The sequence below is a fragment of the Tachyglossus aculeatus genome, chromosome 10 (assembly GCF_015852505.1).
Source record: "Tachyglossus aculeatus isolate mTacAcu1 chromosome 10, mTacAcu1.pri, whole genome shotgun sequence".
Taxonomy (NCBI): Eukaryota; Metazoa; Chordata; class Mammalia; order Monotremata; family Tachyglossidae; genus Tachyglossus; species Tachyglossus aculeatus.
Window position 1 is genome coordinate 19,015,745 of NC_052075.1, and position 22,592 is coordinate 19,038,336.

The 22,592-nt window shown below is 45.3% G+C and overlaps 1 protein-coding gene across 2 annotated transcripts in view; it reads right to left on the bottom strand.

The window, feature by feature from the left end:
- RMND5A (required for meiotic nuclear division 5 homolog A) overlaps positions 1–22,592 on the bottom strand; it is a 75,290-nt gene that overhangs the window by 29,865 nt on the left and 22,833 nt on the right. For both annotated transcript variants that reach the window (XM_038752210.1, XM_038752211.1), the window contains exon 3: positions 3,244–3,378. In XM_038752210.1, coding sequence (XP_038608138.1) covers positions 3,244–3,378 — 135 coding nt within the window. The remainder of the gene's footprint in view (positions 1–3,243; positions 3,379–22,592) is intronic.

The following is a 22,592-nucleotide window of genomic DNA, read 5'->3' on the forward strand; positions in this document are numbered from 1 at the left end:
GCATGTATCGCCTCCACTGGGTAAGTTTAGTTAACATTTAATGAAATCTCCTTGGGCAAATTATTTAACCCAATCCAGTTTCTGCACCAGAAAAGTACAAGACGCCAATAACTTGTCACCAAAGCAATTGCGGTCAAGTGCTTTCAGATTCCTGTGAGAAAGACACCCCAGTAACTGTGAGTTGTAGTTATTAGGGATAGTTATTATTCTCCCCAATTTACTTGGTTAGGACAAGTTTCTACTAAACACCATTCTGGGATAAACAAAGGTGGGGGTGGGCACTGATACTAGGAAAGGAATTATAGCTAATTCCCCTCTTGGTATTAATAAACTCTTAAACTCTAATATTTAGAGTTTAAGAAACTCTAATTATTAGACTTTAAGAAACTCTAATTATTAGACTTTAAGAAACTCTAATTATTAGACTTTAAGAAACTCTAATTATTAGACTTTAAGAAACTCTAATTATTAGAGTTTAAGAAACTCTAATTATTAGAGTTTAAGAAACTCTAATTATTAGAGTTTAACTCAAATTATGAAGCGGCATAGCCTAGGGGATACAGCACGGGCCTTGGAGTCAGAAGGACCTGGGTTCTAATTCTGCCTTGGCCACTTGTCTGCTATGAGACCTTGGGCAAGTCACTTCTCTGCGCCTCAGTTACCTCATCTGTAAAACTGGAGTTGAAACCCCATGTGGGACAGGGACTGTGTCCCTTCCGATTTGCTCGTTCTCTACCACAGCACTTAGTAAAACTTGTTGTGGGCAAGGAATGCGTCTGTTTATTGTCGTATTATTGTTGTATTGTACTTTCCCAAATGCTCAGTACAGTGCTCTGCACACAGTAAGCGCTCAATACATGCAATTAAATGAATGAATAAGCGCTCAACAAATGCGCTCAACAGAAGCAGCGTGGCTCAGTGGAAAAAGCACGGGCTTGGGAGTCAAAGGTTACGGGTTCTAATCCTGCTCCGCCACTCGTCAGCTGTGTGACCTTGGGCAAATCACTTAACTTCTCTATGCCTCAGTTACCTCACCTGTAAAATGGGGATGAAGACTGAGCCCCACGTGGGACAACCTGATCACCTTGTATCTACCCCAGCGCTTAGAATAGTGCTTGGCACATTGTAAGCGCTTAACAAATACCAACATTTATTATTACTAAATGCCATTATTACTATAACTGGGGCAGCAGGGGTGTGCTCAGCCAGTAGTGGGGGCCATCAAGATGAGAAATGCTGCGGAGATACCCTTTTTTCCATAATAATAATAATGATAATAATAATAATAATAATAATATGAAGCAGCATGGCTCAATGGAAAGAGCCCAGGCTTCGGAGTCAAAGGTCATGGGTTCGAATCCTGGCTCCACCACGTCAGCTGTGTGACCTTGGGCAAGTCACTTAACTTCTCTGAGCCCCAGTTCCCTCATCTGTAAAATGGGGATTAAGACTGTGAGCCCCACGTGGGACAACCTGATCACCTTGTATCCCCCCCAGCACTTAGAACAGTGCTTTGCACATAGTAAGCACTTACTAAATGCCTTTAAAAAAAATAAGTAATAATAATAATAATGATAACAATGGTATCTGGATCACTCAAGTGCCTGGAGGGGGTGATCAGAGGCAGCAGCTGCCCGGATAGACAGCATTAGCAGGTGTGGGTGGCGACTGGAAACCATGTCAGAACGGGGAATGCAAGTCATCATCATCATCAATCGTATTTATTGAGCGCTTACTTTGTGCAGAGCACTGTACTAAGTGCTTGGGAAGTACAAGTTGGCAACACATAGAGACAGTCCCTACCCAACAGTGGGCTCACAGTCTAAAAGGGGGAGACAGAGAACAAAACCAAACTTACTAACAAAATAAAATAGAATAGATATGTACAAGTAAAATAAATAAATAAAGTAATAAATATGTACAAGGAGGGAGGGAGAGAGAAGATGGAAGCAACACGGCCTACTAGAACGAGCACGGGCCTGGGAGTTGGAGGACGTGGCGTCTAATCCCAGCCCTGCCTCGTCTGCTGTGTGACCTTGGGCAAGTCACTTCACGGCTCTGAGCCTCAGTGACCTCACCTGTAAAATGGGGATTAAGACGGTGAGCCCCACGTGGGACAGGGACTGAGTCCAACCTGATTATCTTGTATCTACCCCCAGCGTTTGGAACAGTGGTTGGCACAGAGTAAACGCTCAATACCACAACTATTATTATTACGTCCCATGACTGATCTAGGCCGCTGATCGCTGAGGGCGGCCACGTTGCTTTCGCTCTTTTCTGCCGCTCTCACTATTCGTTCTAACAATTTTGACACTTGTTTACATGCCCTGTTTTGTTGTCTGTCTCCCCCTTCTAGACTGTGAGCCCGTTGTTGGATAGGGACCATCTCTCTAGGTTGCCGACTTGTACTTCCCAAGCGCTTAGTACAGTGCACTGCACACACTAAGCGCTCAATAAATACAATTAAATGAATAAATGAATCTTCTAGACTCTGAGCCCGTTGTTGGGTAGGGACCGTCTATGTTGCCGACTTGTACTTCCCAAGAGCTTAGTACAGTGCACTGCACACACTAAGCGCTCAATAAATACAGTTAAATGAATAAATGAATCTTCTAGACTGTGAGCCCGTTGTTGGGTAGGGACCGTCTATGTTGCCAACTTGTACTTCCCAAGCGCTTAGTGCAGTGCTCTGCGCACAGTAAGCGCTCAATACGACTGAATGAATGAATGAATGACGGCAGGACGTCATCGCGTGCACCCTAACGGCATTACCGAAGCCCTCTTTTTGGGGCAAGGAAGCCACAGCAGGACGGTTTGGGGTGAGGAGTTTGAAAGGATCCCTTCGGGAACTGAATTCTCACTCGTTCCTCCCTCAAAATCTACCCATTCCAATTCCTCGCCCCAGCCAGGACGAGGGCGGGAGGGAGGGGATGTTTTCGAATAAGCGAGGTCGGAGGGGATTACGTATTTATTACTCTATTTTACTTGTACTTATCTATTCTATTTATTTTATTTTGTTAGTATGTTTGGTTTTGTTCTCTGTTTTCCCCCTTTTAGACTGTGAGCCCACTGTTGGGTAGGGACTGTCTCTATATGTTGCCAACTTGGACTTCCCAAGCGCTTAGTACAGTGCTCTGCACACAGTAAGCGCTCAATAAATACGATTGATGATGATGATGATGATTATTCACCGCCGATTTCCGCTTAAGACGTCTCCCCCGGCCCCCCCAGCGCCTTAGTTACCTGACAGAGCTCCTCGGCTACATCCAGCATTCCTTGTCGGAAAAAGTGCTCTACCATCACCTCATTGAGAATTCTCTGGCTGTCGGCCTGCCAGCAGCCATCTATCGCCACGCTGCTGATGTCGGAGTCAAAGTTCTGAAAGGCACAATTCGGCGGGTCATTAGTGGGGGAAGATCAATCAATTAATCAATCAATCGTATTTATTGAGTGCTTACTGTGTGCAGAGCACTGCACTAAGCCCTTGGGAAGTCCAAGTTGGCAACATCTAGAGACAGTCCCTACCCAACAGAGGGCTCACAGTCTAAAAGGGGGAGACAGAACAAAACCATACTAACAAAATAAAATAAATAGAATAGAGATGTACAAGTAAAATAAATAAATAGAGTAATAAATATGTACAAACATATATACATATATACAGGTGCTGCGGGGAAGGGAAGGAGGTAAGATGGGGGGATGGAGAGGGGGACGAGGGGGAGAGGAAGGAAGGGGCTGACATCACCTCACAAAACACATCGCTTCTCAAGGACCACCCATCCCAAAGGACAGAATCTATACTGTACTTTCCAAGCGCTCAGTACAGTACTTGGCACACAGTAAGCGCCCAATAAATACCAGTGACTGGCAGGATTCACAAGAGAAGAGGTGGGGGGAAGTGGCAGGGAACGGGTCCCGTGGCCGGTAGCCCCCACTTCTGGGCACTCACTGAGCCAGTCAACGGCATTTACTGAGCGCCTGCTGAGTGCAGAGCACTGTACTAAGCACTCAGGAGAGTATACTACAACAGAGCTGGCAGAGACTCTCCCTGCCCACAGTGAGAAGCAGCGTGGCCTAGTGAGACGCAAGCTTGGCCTAGTGGAAAGAGCTGCAGCCTGAGAGTCAGAAGACCTGGGTTCTAATCCCGGCTCTGCCAATTGCTTGCCGTGTGACCTTGGGCACGTCACTTCACTTCTCCGGGCCTCACTTGCCTCACCTGTAAAATGGGGATTGAAACTGTGAGCCTCATGTAGGACACCCCAATTTGCCTGCATCCACCCCAGCACTTAGTACAGTGCCTAACACAGAGTAAGCGCTTAACAAATACCACAATTATTATTATGATGATCCCGTTATTCCTCTCACTTAGACTGCAAACCCCAGGCAGGAGAGGGACTGTGTCCAATCTGATTCACTTATCCCTACCGCTCAGAACAGTGTACGACACATAGTAATCGCTTAACAAATACTAGAAAGGGGAGGGAGGCAGTGTGGCTCAGTGGAAAGAGCACGGGCTTTGGAGTCAGAGGTCATGGGTTCAAATCCTAGCTCGTCAACTGTCAGCTGGGTGACTTTGGGCTAGTCACTTCACTTCTCTGTGCCTCAGTTTCCTCATCTGTAAAATGGGGATTCAAACTGTGAGCCCCCTGTGGGACGACCTGATCACCTTGTAACCTCCCCAGTGCTTAGAACAGTGCTTTGCACATAGTAAGTGCTTAAAAATACCGTCATTATTATTATTATTAGAATCTATTTATTCTGTTAATATGTTTTGTTTTGTTCTCTGTCTCCCCCTTCTAGACTGTGAGCCCACTGTTGGGTAGGGACCGTCTCTATATGTTGCCAAATTGTACTTCCCAAGCGCTTAGTACAGTGCTCTGCACACAGTAAGCACTCAATAAATACGACTGAATGAATGAATGAAAAAAAAACCCAAAAACGAGCTTCTACTCTAGAACCAGCCCACTTCTTTTACTTCAGCAGTTCTATGGGTGACCACAGAAAGGCGGTCAATCAATCAGTCGTATTTACTGAGCCCTTCCTTTGTGCAGAGGACTGTACTAAACGCTTGGGAGAGCACAATACAACACTCTGTGCCCTTACCAAGCTTTTACAGTCTAGAGTCAGAAAGCAGCAGGATAGGAGATGCGTGGCAACAACGCTTTGGGAGGGTGGAGGGGGTGATGGTGGCAAGATACCACGCAAGCCCTGTCACCTCTCCCGTGTCGAGATCCGCCCAAGTGGTGTTATCTCGTTCACCCACTGCCTCCCGCCTCAGAAGAAACTCCGCAATTTCCTCCTGGTATCGGACAGGTTATCCAGGTCACCCTGAAATGCTTCAAGTCCCTCGACTGTAAGCTCGCTGCGGACAGGGGACGTGCCCACCAACTCTGCTGCACCATCCCCTCACATGCACCAGGCTCCCCTGTCTGAATCACAGTGGGATTTATTTATTTACTTTATTTTGTTAGTATGTTTGGTTTTGTTCTCTGTCTCCCCCTTTTAGACTGTGAGCCCACTGTTGGGTAGGGACTGTCTCTAGATGTTGCCAACTTGGACTTCCCAAGCGCTTAGTCCAGTGCTCTGCACACAGTAAGCGCTCAATAAATACGATTGATGATGATGATATTTATTACTCCATTTATTTATTTATTTATCTTACTTGTACATATCTATTCTATTTATTTTATTAATATGTTGGTTTTGTTCTCTGTCTCCCCCTTTTAGACTGTGAGCCCACTATTGGGTAGGGACTGTCTCTATATGTTGTCAACTTGTACTTCCCAAGCACTTAGTACAGTGCTCTGCACACAGTAAGCGCTCAATAAATACGATTGATGATGATGATCTGTTTGGTTTCCAAAATACAGTCCCCAAGGCCGTAGTCATTCAGCAGGCCGGAGCCAAAATGAGTTCCTTCTCAACCTGATCACTAATCTTCCTTAATCTGCCTAAATATTGGAGAAGCCTGGGACATATTTAGGCAGGGAATGGGTCTGCTATTTCTGTTGTTACAGTCCTCTCCCAAGCACTTAGTACAGTGCTCTGCACAGGGTAAGCGCTCAATAAATATGATGGACGGAGTAAGCTCCCTGAGGGGAGGGAGTGTATCTACCAACTCCGGTGCTATACTCGCCCAAGGGCTTGGTACAGCGTTTTGCCCACAGTTAAGCACTCGTTAAATATGATCGATTGATGGACTGGGGGGATTAATTGGGTTTTTCGCCCACCTACTCTTGAGAAGCCCCTGCAGTTGCAAGGAAAAAAAATTTCCTTCCTAAATGTATGGACAGTTGTACTGTTGATTTTATCCAGTGACACATTCATTCATTCAATCGTCTTTACTGAGCGCTTACTGTGTGCAGAGCACTGTACTAAGCGCTTGGGAGAGGACACTATAACACAACAGACGCATTCCCCTCCCACAACCTCACAGTCCAGATGCGAGGACTGTGTTAACACCGCTCAGCTGTTCTTTCGACTCACATTGGATGACAGTCTAAATTTACCTGGAGAAGGCTAGAATATTTAGGCTCCACAATGAGACTGGAATGGACATAGCAGAAAACCATGCAAAGGTTTTGTTTGGTTCACTGTAAGTTCAGCCTCCAACCCAGAGTTAAATATATTTTTAAAAAAACCCACAACAACAAGAAACTACGGCATTTACATAGCTAGGATTTTACAAATGGATGAATCACCCCCAGTTCTATTTCTCTCCCCTGCCCCCGGCTGTTCTTTCTAAAGATAGAAAGATGAAGCATCCGAATGTAGCTGACAGCTGCTTTGGCTAGAGGCGGGGCACGTTTTGGCTTGCGTTGGGTAACCAAGCCTGTACTGAGCGCCTCTGATACGGAGAGGGGGCAAACATCTGGATGGCAGAGGGGACAAATCCACTCCCTCCTGACCTCGTTCATTCCTGGTCTGTTTTTGTTTGGGGTTTGGTTTTTTTTTTTTTGTGGCATTTGTTAAGCACTTACTTTGTGCCGGGCACTGTACTAAGCACTGGGGTAGATACACACTAATCAGGTTGGACACGGTCCTTGACCCACATAGCTTCCATTTTACAGATGAGGTAACAGGCACAGAGAAGCCAAGTGACTCTATATGTTGCCAATTTGTACTTCCCAAGCGCTTAGTACAGTGCTCTGCACATAGTAAGCGCTCAATAAATACGATTGATGATGATGATGACTTGCCCAAGGTCACACAGCAGACACGAGGCGGAGCTGGAATTAAAACCCAGGTTTTCTGACTCCTGGGCCTGTGCTCAATACACTAATAATAATAATAACAATGATGGCATTTATTAAGCGCTTACTATGTGCAAAGCACTGTTCTAAGCGCTGGGGAGGTTACAAGGGGATCAGGTTGCCCCACAGGGGGCTCACAGAGTCTTAAACCCCATTTTACAGATGAGGTAACTGAGGCCCAGAGAAGTGAAGTGACTTGCCCAAAGTCACGCAGCTGACAATTATAACACTAATAATAATAATGGCATTTGTTAAGTGCTTATTATGTGCGAAGCAGTGTTCTAAGCGCTGGGGGAGGCGGGGGGTGGGGGGGGGAATACAGGGTAATCAGGTTGTTCCACGTGGGGCTCACAGTCTTCATCCCCATTTTAAAGATGAGGTAACTGAGGCCCAGAGAAGTTAAGTGACTTGCCCAAAGTCACACAGCTGACAAGTGGCAGAGCCGAGATTAGAACCCATGACCTCTGGCTCCTAAGCCCGGGCTCTTTCCACTAGGCCACACTAGGACCTGAAACTTGCCAATCGGGGCTGGAAAGCCCCTGGAGCTCTTTAAGAATAATAATGATAATAATAATAAGAAGAAGAAGAAGAAGAAGAAGAATAACAATAATAACAATAACAGTGATATTGTTGAGTGTTTACTATGTGCCAGGCACCGTACTAAGAGTGAGGGTGGATATGAGCAAATTGTGTTGGACACAGTCCCTGTCCCACTTGGGGCTCACAGTCTCAATCCCCATTTTACAGATGCGGTAACTGAGGTCCCAGAGAAGTGATGCTTAGGTGATTATGGGCAGGGAACTTTTATTCATTCCTTCATTCACTCACTCATTCAATCAATCAATCGTATTTATTGAGCGTTTCCATTAATTCTGTCCTCTCCCAAGTGCTCAGTACAGTGCTCTGTAGATAGTAAGCATTCGATAAATACCATTGATTGATTGATTAAGGTGACTTGCCCACGGTCACACAGCAGACGTGAGGGGGAGCTGGAATTCGAACCCAGGTCCTTTGGGTCAGCCCTGGCCCGGGCTCTATCCACTAGGCCACTCTGCTTCTTTCAAGCCCTCCCACCCATAGCCCCCACCCCCTAAAATGAAAGATTGGCACCTCGGCCCCATATTTTAACCCTTCTTTCCACGCACAAAATAGTTTCTGGTTAACAACACAATCACCCGTCAGCCGGCCAACACAATAACCTTCAGTCACGTGCCGTTGTCTCATTGTGTAGGTATTACAAACAACCATTATGTGTGACCTAAACATTACTGGCTTCTGCCTGTCTCTCACATACACACCACAAGGAAGAGGCCTTATTAGAGGTGACTCCATTAGCTTTTTCCACCTTCTCTCACGCCGCACACCACGCTAAGCTAAAGTATCTTCTCATCGCATTTTTCAGGTGTCCACTGTGAATCAGTAAGGGTGGAATCTCCTCTCAATCAATCAATCGTATTTATTGAGCGCTTACTGTGTGCAGAGCACTGTACTAAGCGCTTGGGAAGTCCATGTTGGCAACATGTAGAGACGGTCCCTACCCAACAGTGGGCTCACAGTCTAAAAGGGGGAGACAGAGAACAAAACCAAACATAGTAGCAAAATAAAATAGAATAGATATGTACAATTAAAATAGAGTAATAAATATGTACAAACATATAGACATATATACAGGTGCTGTGGGGAAGGGAAGGAGGTAAGACGGGGATGGAGAGAGGGGGTGGGGGGAGAGGAAGGAGGAATGCTCAATCAATCGTATTTATTAATAATAATAATGGCACTTGTTACACGCTTACTCTGTGCAAAGCACTGTTCTAAGCGCTGGCGCTTACTGTGTGCAGAGCACCGTACTAAGCGCTTGGGAAGTACAAGTTGGCAACATCAATCAATCAATCAATCAATCGTATTTATTGAGCGCTTACTATGTGCAGAGCACTGTACTAAGCGCTTGGGAAGTACAAATTGGCATCACATAGAGACAGTCCCTACCCAACAGTGGGCTCACAGTCTAAAAGGGGGAGACAGAGAACAGAACCAAACATACCAACAAAATAAAATAAGTAGGATAGAAATGTACAAGTAAAATAAATAAATAAATAAATAGAGTAATAAATATGTACAACCATATATACATATATACAGGTGCTGTGGGGAAGGGAAGGAGGTAAGACGGGGGGATGGAGAGGGGGACGAGGGGAGAGGAAAGAAGGGGCTCAGTCTGGGAAGGCCTCCTGGAGGAGGTGAGCTCTCAGCAGGGCCTTGAAGGGAGGAAGAGAGCTAGCTATATATAGAGAGCAACATATAGAGACAGTCCCTACCCAACAGTGGGCTCACAGTCTAAAAGAGGGAGACAGAGAACAAAACCAAACATATTAATAAAATAAATAGAATAGATATGTACAAGTAAAATAGAGTAATAAATATCATCATCATCATCAATCACATTTATTGAGCGCTTACTGTGTGCAGAGCACTGTACTAAGCGCTTGGGAAGCACAAGTTGGCAACATATAGAGACAGTCCCTACCCAACAGTGGGCTCACAGTCTAAAAGGGGGAGACAGAGAACAAAAACAAACATATTAATAAAATAAATAGAATAGATATGTACAAGTAAAATAAATAGAGTAATAAATATCATCATCATCATCAATCGTATTTATTGGGCACTTACTGTGTGCAGAGCACTGTACTAAGGGCTTGGGAAGTACAAGTTGGCAACATATAGAGACAGTCCCTACCCAACAGTGGGCTCACAGTCTAAAAGGGGGAGACAGAGAACAAAAACAAACATATTAATAAAAATAAATAGAATAGATATGTACAAGTAAAATAGAGTAATAAATATCATCATCATCAATCACATTTATTGAGCGCTTACTGTGTGCAGAGCACTGTACTAAGCGCTTGGGAAGTACAAGTTGGCAACATATAGAGACAGTCCCTACCCAACACTCTCGACTGTAAACTCACTGTGGGCGGGGAATGTGTCTATTGTTATATTGTATTGTACTCTCCCGTGCGCTTAGTACACTGCTCTGCACACAGGAGGTAATCAAATAGGACTGATGGACTAAATGCACTGGAGCAGTAAGGTTTTAAGGATATACTGACGTTGTACGCTCCGCATAGGCAGGGATTGCGTCTACTTACTCTACTATATCCCCTCTCGGGATGGCGCCTGGAGAGTTTTCAATCCTCTATTAGTCTCAGCTCCGGGAGGGAGAGTCAAGCGGAGGCCTACCCATTCCATCATCATCATCAATCGTATTTATTGAGCGCTTACTATGTGCAGAGCACTGTACTAAGCGCTTGGGAAGTACAAGTTGGCAACATGTAGAGACAGTCCCTACCCAACAGTGGGCTCACAGTCTAAAAGGGGGAGACATTCCTGGCTTGGGCAGTGGCTAGCGAGTGGAAGGCCATCCACTACAAGTCAAAACTCACCCGAGCTGGGCAGCAGCAGCAGGGGAGAGAGTCGAGAGCGGAGACTCAAATTTACCACGCGGAGGAGGCGATGGTAAACCACTTCTGGATTTTGACCAAGGAAACTCTCTGGACACACTACCACAACGATTGTAGATGGAGAGCGGGGCGTTCTGGAAGAGATGCGTTCGTGGCGTCGGAAATGACTCGACAGCATAAAGACAAGAGTCTTCTGGACTCTCCCAAGTGACCGTCGAGCCTGGGAGTCAGAAGACCTGGGTTCTAATCCCGGCTCTGCCACTGACGTGCTGTGTGACCTTGGCAAGTCACTTCACTTTTCTGGGTCTCAAGACACCTCATTTGCAAAATGGGCATTAAGACTGAGGCAAGGACTGGGTCCAACCTGAGCAGCTTCTATCATCATCATCAATCGTATTTATTGAGCGCTTACTGTGTGCAGGGCACTGTACTAAGCGCTTGGGAAGTACAAGTTGGCAACATATAGAGGCAGTCCCTACCCAACAGTGGGCTCACAGTCTGAAAGGGGGAGACGGAGAACAAAACCAAACATACTAACAAAATAAAATAGAATAGATATGTACAAGTAAAATTAAATAGAGTAATAAATATGTACAAACATATATACATATCATCATCATCATCATCAATCGTATTTATTGAGCGCTTACTGTGTGCAGGGCACTGTACTAAGCGCTTGGGAAGTACAAGTTGGCAACATATAGAGACAGTCCCTACCCAACAGTGGGCTCACAGTCTGAAAGGGGGAGACGGAGAACAAAACCAAACATACTAACAAAATAAAATAAATAGAATAGATATGTACAAGTAAAACAAATAGAGTACTAAATATGTACAAACATATATACATATCTACCTCAGAGCCCGGTACGGTGCCTGGCACGCAGTAAGCGCTTAAAAAGGCTGTAAGCTCGTTATGGGCAGGGAACGTGACTGCTAATTCTGCTCTACTGTACTCTCCCAAGTGCTTAGTACAGTGCTCTGCGTATAGTAAGTGCTCAATAAATATTAATCCATTGATTAAATGCCATAAAAAAGGTGATCTGCACATAGTACTTGCTCAAAAAAGTCTACTGATTAAGAATTAAGTGTTGGGAGTTCAGACACCAGATGGTCCTTGGACACAAAAATCCAATGCGTAATGCCTAGGTTTTCCGATAGCTTCTGTCCACCGTCAACATCGAGAATTTGCTGGGGGCAAAACACTTAATTTTGGTGAGAATAGCGGTTGACATGGTCTCCCTGGGATTCCACTAACAGTCAAGGCTCTGGTTGATCTCTGAAGATTAGGTGAACCCCTCCGACAGCTAAACTTGGGAGGATGAAAGCCTCCTCTCTGGCTCCCTGTGATAAGTGACTCAGCTTCTTCGTACCTCAAGGTGACTGTCTGCAAAATGGGGGCAAACTACTGATACAGAACCTTCTGTGAATACTGAAGATAAATGAGAATTCTAGGAACTTCAAAAATAATAATAATAATAATGTGTTACCTAGTGGTGGATTTACTACTGTGCCAGTTGGGATGACTAAATGTCTTATCTTGGGGGAACCTTTGGTTTTGTTTAATGGTTACACAGTTAACGTGTGTACGGAATTTGTCTGCAGGCCATTAGAGGTCAATTCTTTGTGTCACTTTTGAATTCTCACTGGTTTATCAATCAATCAATCGTATTTATTGAGCGCTTACTGTGTGCAGAGCACTGTACTAAGCGCTTGGGAAGTACAAGTTGGCAACATAGAAAGACAGTCCCTACCCAACAGTGCTTTATGTGAGAGGGAAAACATATTCTAGAATCTTTCCACAACAATCTGATTGAAGGAAATCCAATTATTTCCCCCCTCAGTTTCTCCTGGCCAATCAATGGTTTTTACGAAGCGAATATTGTGTGCACTGAACTAAGCGCTTGGGAGAGTACAATGCAACAGAATTGGTAGAAATGTTCCCTGCCCACAGCGAGCTTACAATCTAGAGGAAGTGAGAGGGAACTGAAGGCTTGGCACATATGCCCTCTCCCGCGGCACCTCTTTTTTTTAAAAAAGTAGCATTTGTTACACACTCACTGTGTGCCAAGCACCGTAGTAAGCCCCGGGGAGACACAAGCCAATCAGACTAAACACAGTCCGCCAACCTCACGGGGCTCACAGCCTTAATCCCCATTTTACCGATGAGGTAACTGAGGCAGAGAGAAGTTAAATATCATTCCAACATCCTTCAAAATTTGGTAAGGGTGAGACTCACCTAGATCCTTCAAAATAAGAACTGGCATCATTCAAATGATGGCCACGCTCATTTAAAAGAAATGATAAATAATGACAGGCTTTCAACTAAGATTAAATTGCAATGATGGAGGCGAAATCAGTGGAAGAACTGATCTATCCAGACCGGAATTCTCTTTCTGACGGCAGTTTCCAAAGGATGCTAAGAAGAATCACATGATGGGTGCCCTCCTGGAAATTTATCCTCTTGGTTAGAGCCCTACTTGCTCACAGCCCGTGCCTTTCCTTCTAATAAACCCACAGTCCACTCCCAAGCATTACCTAGATTGCCTTGCCTTTCTGACACTACTGAGATGTTGAACCTGCAAAATTTCCACAATAGCGAATTCCACAGGCTTCCTATCCTCTTTGTTCTGTTCTCACCTAGCTCTGTTGTGGGTGACACCTTTTCAATGAAATCTCTAAAAGTGAGAAGGCTTGTTTGGGTTAACTCAAATGTTACACACCCACCTTCACACACGCAAATGGTCAAACACATGCAAGAAGCACTTTGGGCACTAGCTTAGTCTATAAGGCCCTAAAAGGAGGTCAAAAGATTTATTCGAGTCAGGAATTGAGTCAGGGGCCTAACTGGGACAGTACCCTTGGGTTTCAAGCCTCTGCAACCACCAGAATACTGAATATACTGGAATCCCACATTTGTTTTCACTTTAGATAGAAAATGACCTAAAATATTTTCTACCAAAAAACAAAAACAAAATTCCCTGCCACAGTACCCTTTAAACCCTTTAACACCAAGGGAAAAAACATATTAGTAGCCTTGAGCATCTACATGTTCTCTAATTACACAAAGGGAGTTGAAAAACCCCAAACACACTTGGGAAGAGATTTACAGTGAGGCATTACTTTTCACGGCTCTTTAATCATAATCAGTTGTCATGAAATCATCCACCTAGAAAGATCACATACAGGGCCTGTTGTCTGTTTCCTCAGGGCACTTTACCTGAAGGAAACTAATAAATCAATGGTATATATTTTTTAATGGTATTTGCTAAGCACTAATAATAATAATAATGATGGCATTTGTTAAGTGCTTACTATGTTCAAAGCACTGTTCTAAGCACTGGGGAGGATACAAGGTGATCAGATTGTCCCATGGGGGGCTCACAGTCTTAATCTCCATTTTACAGATGAGGTAACCGAGACATAGAGAAATTAAGTGACTTGCCCAAAGTCACCCAGCTGACAATTGGCGGAGCTGGGATTTGAACCCATGACCTCTGACTCCCAAGCCCGTGCTCTTTCATTCATTCATTCATTCATATTTATTGAGCGCTTACTGTGTGCAGAGCACTGTACTAAGCACTTGGGAAGTACAAGTTGGCAACATATAGAGACGGTCCCTACCCAACAGTGGGCCCTCAGTCTAGAAGATATTTTTTAATGGTATTTGCTAAGCACTAATAATAATAATAATGATGGCCTTTGTTAAGCGCTATGTGCAAAGCACTGTTCTAAGCGCTGGGGAGGATACATGTGAGGCTCACAGTCTTAATCCCCATTTTACGGATGAGGTAACTGAGGCACAGAGAAGTTAAGTAACTTGCCCAAAGTCACACAGCTGACCACTGGCGAAGCCGGGATTAGAACCCATGACCTCTGGCTCTCAAGCCCGTGCTCTTTCCACTGAGCCACGCTGCTTCTCTTAAAACCATGAAGGGAAAGGATGGTCGACAGGAGGAGGAGGAAGAAGACTTTAGAATAATAATAATAATGATGGCATTTATTAAGCGCTTACTATGTGCAAAGCACTGTTCTAAGTGCTGGAAGTCCAAATTACCAACAGAGCAGCACCTCATTAGCTTGCACGGTGGCAACGTACAACTCCCGCACACTAAGAACCGGGCTGCTGAAGGGGGAGTCACATGGTTTTTGGTCCAGGTCAATCAATCAATCAATCAATCGCATTTACTGAGCGCTTACTGTATGCAGAGCACTGTACTAAGCGCTTGGGAAATACAAGTTGGCAACATATAGAGACAGTCCCTACCCAACAGTGGGCTCACAGTCTAGAAGGGGGAGACAGAAAACAAAACCAAACCTATTAACAAAATAAAATAAATAGAAGAGATATGTACAAGTAAAATAAATAAATAAATAGAGTAATAAATATGTACAAGCATATATACATGTATACAGGTCCTGTGGGGAAGGCGGGGGTCATGGAGAGGGGGATGAGGGGGCTGCACCACCTGCACTGTTGGATTAAGAGAGGGTGGGCTCTGTGCCATGGTGCCTCTGGCATGGTGGGAAGTGGAGGAAGCGGGGGCTCATTCATTCAATAGTATTCATTTATTGAGCGCTTACTGTGTGCAGAGCACTGTACTAAGCGCTTGGGAAGTAGTACAAGTTGGCAACATATAGAAACGGTCCCTACCCAACAGCGGGCTCACAGTCTAGAAGGGGGAGACAGGCAACAAAACAGATTAACAGAATAGAATAGAGTAGTAAATAAAAGAAAAATTAACAGAATAAAAAAGGGTATGTACAAGTAAAATAAGTGGAGTAGTAAAGCTGTACAAACATATATACAGGTGCTGGGGGGAGGGGAAGGAGGTAGGGCGGGGGGGATTCATTCATTCATATTTATTGAGTGCTTACTGCGTGCAGAGCACTGGATTCAGCGCTTGGGAAGGACAAGTTGGCAACATTCATTCCATCGTATTTATTGAGCGCTTACTGTGTGCAGAGCACTGTCCCAGCCCCAAGTCTCTCTCAGCTACTCTGCTTCTTTTACTTGGCTCCCGAAACCCTCAACTCAGCCCCTTTCTCTGGGCTTCCTCCAATCCTCGCCTTCCGTAGTCTCCTCCTGTATCATTTTTAAATTTTATTTTATAGTATTTGTTAAGCACTCACTATACACCACGCGCTGTTCTAGGTGCCGGGGTAGATACAAGATCATCAGGTTGGACACAGCTGCTGTCCCACTTGGGGCTCACTGTCTAAGTAAGAGGGAGCAGAATTGAATCCCCATTTTACAGATGAGGAAACGGAGGCACAGAGTTAAATGACTTGCCCACGGTCACGCACACAGACACATGTACACGGCAGATAGGCGGCAGAGCCGGAATTAGGAATTAGGAAACAGGTCCCATTTGGGGGGCAGAGACATTTGTCGGAAACAGGGTGCTCACCGGGCCTTCGGATTACATTCCGGCTCGTTGCTTGAGTACTTGTGAGGATGGTTTCCAAAGGCCTTGCGGCCGGGAGGCCCTGACCGCCGCTTTGGCTCGCCCCTTCCCGGAAATCCAACCGTCCCAACGGTTTCCGGTGGTTAGCAAAGGGGCAGTCGCCGGGGGCCCGGCCTTGTCGGTGGGCTTGAAGCGAATCCATCCACCATTCATTCATTCAATCGTATTTATTGAGCGCTTACTGGGTGCAGAGCACTGGACTACGCGCTTGGGAAGTCCAAGTTGGCAACATATAGAGACGGTCCCTACCCGACAGCGGGCTCACAGTCTAGAAGGGGGAGACGGAAAACAAAACATATAAATCAAATAAAATAGAGTAAATGTGTACAAGGAAAACAGAGTAATAAATATGTACACTGAGCTCGCTCTCTCTCCCGATCCTCCCCGAATAACGTCCGTTTCCGAGGAGGCGGCTTCGCGAAGCTGAATCTCGAGAGCGTGCCATGGGTGGACTGATGGGGAAAGTCTCTAGACTGGAAGCTCGTTGTGGGCATGGGATAGACTGTGAGCCCGTTGTTGGGTAGGGACAGTCTCTAGATGTTGCCGATTTGTACTTCTCCAGCGCTTAGTACAGCGCTCTGCACACAGTAAGCGCTCAATAAATATGACTGAATGAATGAACGATAGACTCTGTTGCATTGTACTCTTTCAGCGCTTAGTACAGTGTTCTGTACATGGTAAGTGATTGCTTGATTTGCTCCTTCCGAGCTCCCTAACTGGATCTCTCAGATCTCTTGATCTAAGAGATCCAACTGGATCTCTGGATCTTTTAGACTGTGAGCCCACTGTTGGGTGGGGACTGTCTCTATATGTTGCCAACTTGTACTTTCCAAGCGCTTAGTACAGTGCTCTGCACACAGTAAGCGCTCAATAAATACGATTGATGATCTCGCTCTCATCTCTCCCGCCTCTAGTTCACGTTGCTCCCCTAAGCTGGAACCCCTCCCCACCACAAAAATCAACCAATCAATGCTATTTATTGAGCGCTTACTGCATGCAGAGCACTGTACTAAGTGCTCGGGAAACCAGGTGGCTTAAGGGAAAGAACATGGGCCTGAGAGTGAGAGGACCCGGACTCTAATCCTGGCTCTGCTGATCACCTGCTTTGTGACATTGGGCAAGTCATTTATTCATTCATTCAATCGTTATTTAGTGAGCGCTTACTGTGTGCAGAGCACTGTACTAAGCGCTTGGGAAGTACAAGTTGGCAACATATAGAGACGGTCCCTACCCAACAGCGGGCTCATCTTATCTGGGTCTCAGTTCCCTCATCTGGAAAATAGGGACTCATTTCCCATTCTCCCTCCCCCTAGAATGGGAGCCCGATATGGGACAGGGATTGTGTCCCACATGATTAACTTTCACCTACCCCAGCACTTGGAACTGTGCTTGACAAATAGTGTTTAACAGATACCATAATAATAATTATTATTATTCCTACAGTACACCAGAGTCGGTATTTATCCCTATCCACAAGAAGCTTACTGGCTACGGGTGGGAGGCAGACACTAAAATAGATTATGGAAAGGGGAAACAGAAAAGTGTACAACTATTTAAGTGAGGCTGGGGTGAGTACTGAAGTGTTTAAGTGGGGGAAGAGCCAAATACAGAGAGGGGAAGGCGGGGAGGGGAAATGAAGAGCTTAGTCAGGGAAGGCCTCTTGGAGGTGGTGTGATTTTTAGGAGGGATTTGAAGGTGGGAAGGGTGGCAGAGATTCAAGTAGAGACAGCAGGTTGTAGTGAGAGGAGCGGAGTGTGAAGATTGGGTTGCAGGAGGAGCTCAGGGAGGTCAGTAGGAAGGAGAGAACTGCCTGAATGAGCCTGTAAACCGACGGTCAAGACTTGCTGTTTGATGTGAAGGTGGACAGACAACCACTGGAGGATTTTGAGGAGTGGGAAGATAGAAAAATAATCTGGGTGGCAGAGTGAAGTGTGAACTACTGGGGAGGTGGGGGGAAATTAGAAAAATAATCTGGGTGGCAGAGTGAAGTGTGAACTACTGGGGAGGTGGGGGGAAGACGGGAGGCAGGGATAATAATAATAATGGTATTTGTTAAGCGCTTACTGTGTGCGAAGCACTGTTCTAAATTCTGGGGAGGATACAAGGTGATCATGTCAACAAGGAGGCAGATGCAGTAGTTAGTACAGAGCTTAGTACACAGCCTGGCACACAGTAAGCACTTAAATGCCTTTAAAAAGGCGGGGGAGGGGAGAGGGGAATGATGAGCGTGCTTCGAGGGAGAGGAAAGGGCAAATTCCAGAGATGTCAGGAAGACGGAACTGACCGGATTTAGCTGACGGACTGAACGTGTGGGTTGAACGAGGGAGTTGTTGGGTCTCAAGATCCACCAGACCACAGCTCTCCCCATCTTGAAAGACTCCTCTCCCACCCCCCAAAAATCCCACCTACTCCAGCAAGGCTTCATAAATACCCCCGGGGCACCAATACCCACCCGTGCCACAAATTAACTCTAGCTGTACCCTCAGTACTCATATAACCTGTGTATGTGTGTAGACTTACCTAAACATTTATTATTAGCCTGTTTTACCATCCTGATGTGTTGATACTGCTTCTTGTTTTTATTTTTGTTTTTTTTAATACTGTTTGTTAAGCACACACCAGGTGTCAAGCCCTGTTCTAAGCGCTGAGGTAGATACAAGGTTACCAAGCTGGACACAGTCCCTGTCCCACATGGGGCTCAGAGTGTAAGTAGGAGAGAGGAGGACTTAATCCCAATTTTACAGTTGAGGAAAGGGAGGCATGGATAAATTAAGTGACTTACCCAAGGTCCCAAGCAATTGGCAGCGCCAGAATGTTTAAGCTTGCTCTTCCCACAGTTTCAGTGATATTTATTAATAATGATGGCATTTATTAAATGCTTACTATGAGCAAAGCACTGTTCTAAGCGCTGGGGAGGTTACAAGGTGATCAGGTTGTCCCACGTGGGGCTCACAGTCTTCATCCTCATTTTACAGATGAAGTCACTGAGGCACAGAGAAGTTAAGTGACTTGTCCAAAGTCACACAGCTGACAACTGGCGGAGCTGGGATTTGAACCCACGACCTCTGACTCCAAAGCCCGTGCTCTTTCCACTGAGCCACGCTGCTTCTCTAAGTGTGCAGAGCACCGAACTAAGCCCTTGGGAGAGGATGACATAATAATAATAATAATAGTAATAATAATAATTATAATAATAATAATGGCATTTGTTAAGCGCTTACTATGTGCAGAGCACTGTTCTAAGCGCTGGGGGTGGATACAAAGTGATCAATTTGTCCCACATGGGGCTCACAATCTTAATCCCCATTTTACAGATGAGGTCACTGAGGCTCAGAGAAGTTAAGTGACTCACCCAAGGTCACACGGCAGACATGTGGCAGAGCCGGGATTCAAACCCATGACCTCTGACTCCAAAGCCCGTGCTCTTTTCCACTGAGCCACGCTGCAATGGCACACTTTTCCTGCCACACCGAGCTTTCACTCTGGATGAGTTCTTTCTTAGATTGTAAGCCTGAGGTCAGGGAATATGTGCCAAGTGCTTAGTGTAGGGTGCCTAGCTCTCATAGGGGTTTAATAAATGATGATGGTATCTGTTAAATGCTTACTCTGTGCCAAGCATTATACTGAGCTCTGGGGTAAATACAAGCTAATCAGGTTGGACGCAATCTCCACACGCAGCTCACCGCCACTGATCGACTGAAAGACGAATGTGGATTTGCACTTGGATTTGCTCGCTTTATCCACCTCCCTCCCTCAGCCTACGGCACTTATCCGTAACATTTATTTATATTCATGTCCATCGTCCCCTCCAGACTGTGAGCTCCTTGTCTACCAACACTGGTTTACTGTCCTCTCCCAATCGCTTAGTACAGTGCTCTGCTCACGGTAAGCGCTCAATAAATACGATTAACAGAAGAGGGGACCAGGGCTCCAAAGTCGTACCCGGGCTTAACCGCTCTGAGATCGAGGGCAACTCACAGACCGTCCTTGGATGGCTTGGGACCCCTTCTCTAATTTCACTTCACCCCGAGCCTCGCTCTCAGCCATCCAGCGCTTTATTGAATTTATTGAGCGCTTACCGTGTGCGGAGCACTGCACTACGTGCTTGGGAGAGTACAATACCACAATAAACAGACACATTCCCTGCCCATAATGAGCTTAAGTACACACCTCTAATCAATTAATCAGTGATATTTACTGAGTCCCTACGATGTGCAGAGCACTGTAGAAGCGCTTGGGAGAGCACGCTAACAACAGAATTAGCAGACAGGCTCCCTGCCCACAATGAGCTTACAGCCTAGAGGGGAAGTTTCATGTATAGAACAGTGCTTTGCACATAGTAAGCGCTTAATAAATGCCATTATTATTATTATTATGTATGTTCAAGTCTGTCTCTCCTCCCGGACGGGGAGTCCCCTGTGGGCGAGGAACATGAATACTAACATCATATTGTCCTCTCCCAAGTGCTCGATACAGTGCTCTCCACGCAGTAAACGCTCAATAAATACCACTGACCGAGTGCTAGAAAAATAAGGGCAGCAGAGAAGAAACCATGAAATAAAAAAGGAAAAAAGGGGGGGCTCACACACAAAAAAAGGATGTGGATGAGAAAGAGAAATATAAAAATGCAACTGTGAGGACATTAGGCGCGCTTCTGCTAAAAATACATCCTTTTGGCACCGACTCTCCAAGATACGCAATTCTATTTGCGGTTCCCAAATAAGTAAGGCCGCTATTCTTTGCCCCACTGTACCTCATAAGTAAGCCAGGCAAGCCCTTAAAAACTTTGGGAATGACTTTCACAATTAAAAGAGGCCAAGTGGCCAGTAGCATGGCCTAGTGGATAGAGCCCAGCCCCGTCACTTGGCTCCTTTGGGACCTTGAGCATGTCACTTCACTTCTCTGGTCCTCAGTTACCTCATCTGCAAAATGGGGATTAAGACTGTGAGCCCCATGTGGGACAGAGAGTACAGTGCTCTGCACACAGTAAGCGCTCAATAAATGCGAGTGAATGAATGACAGGGCCTGGGCCCAACCCGATTTTTGCTTTTATCCACCCCAGCACTTAGTACAGTGCCTGGCACACAGTAAGCGCTTAAAAAATACCACAGTTATTATTATGAGGCACTTAAATACCATGAAAAAGTTAAAATTTGCAGAGGGCTTCGGGCCACAAAATATAGTAAGGACAAATTTCAAGAGGTTCAAACAAACCAGTCTGAACTAATGGGCAGACCCTCACCTGGCTTTTATTCATTCAATCGTATTTATTGAGCGCTTACTGTGTGCACAGCACTGTACTAAGCGCTTGGGAAGTCCAAGTTGGCAACATAGAGAGACAGTCCCTACCCAACAGCGGGCTCACAGTCTAGAAGGGGGAGACGGACAACAAAACAAGACATGTTAACAAAATAAAATAAATAGAATATTCATTCATTCATTCAATCGTATTTATTGAGCGCTTACTGTGTGCAGAGCACTGTACTAAGCGCTTGGGAAGTCCAAGTTGGCAACATAGAGAGACGGTCCGTACCCAACAGCGGGCTCACAGTCTAGAAGGGGGAGACGGACAACACAACAAGACATATTAACCAAATAAAATAAATAGAATATTCATTCATTCATTCAATCGTATTTATTGAGCGCTTACTGTGTGCAGAGCACTGTACTAAGCGCTTGGGAAGTCCAAGTTGGCAACATAGAGAGACGGTCCCTACACAACAGCAGGCTCACAGTCTAGAAGGGGGAGACGGACAACAAAACGAGACATATTAACCAAATAAAATAAATAGAATAAATATGTACAAGTAAAATAAATAGAGTAATAAACATGTACAAACGTATATGCAGGTGCTGTGGGAGGTCATTCATTCATTCAATCGTATTTATGGAAAACACAATTCACCCCCACTTAACGCTGAGCTCTCTTCCACCCCCTCTCCTTATCTAACACTAAACCGAGGAGATTTTTCTACCGCTTTTACGTCTGAGAACACAGAATCGCCCCCTCTACACTGTAAGCTCACTATGGGCAGGGAACATGCCTGCCAACTCCGTTGTGTCCTCTCCCGAGCGCTTTGAACAGTGCTCTGCACACAGTAAGTGCTCAATTAATCATTATGGATCGACTGACCCTCAATCCCTTTATCTATCTGACCTGGAATTTGGAGAGGAGTCCCCCCCATCATGAGAGGGCTCTTACCTTGAGGAACTCAAGTCAACGGTATTTATGTGTGCACAGCATTGTACTAAACACTGAAGAGAGTACAATTTAACAGAGTTGGTAGACATGCTTGGCACAGAGTAAGCGCTTAACAAATACCAACATTATTATTATTATTATTATCAGAATCTAACCCCAGGTAACCTTTCACCCCCTGATGACCCCATCTGACAGCACACTCCCGGCA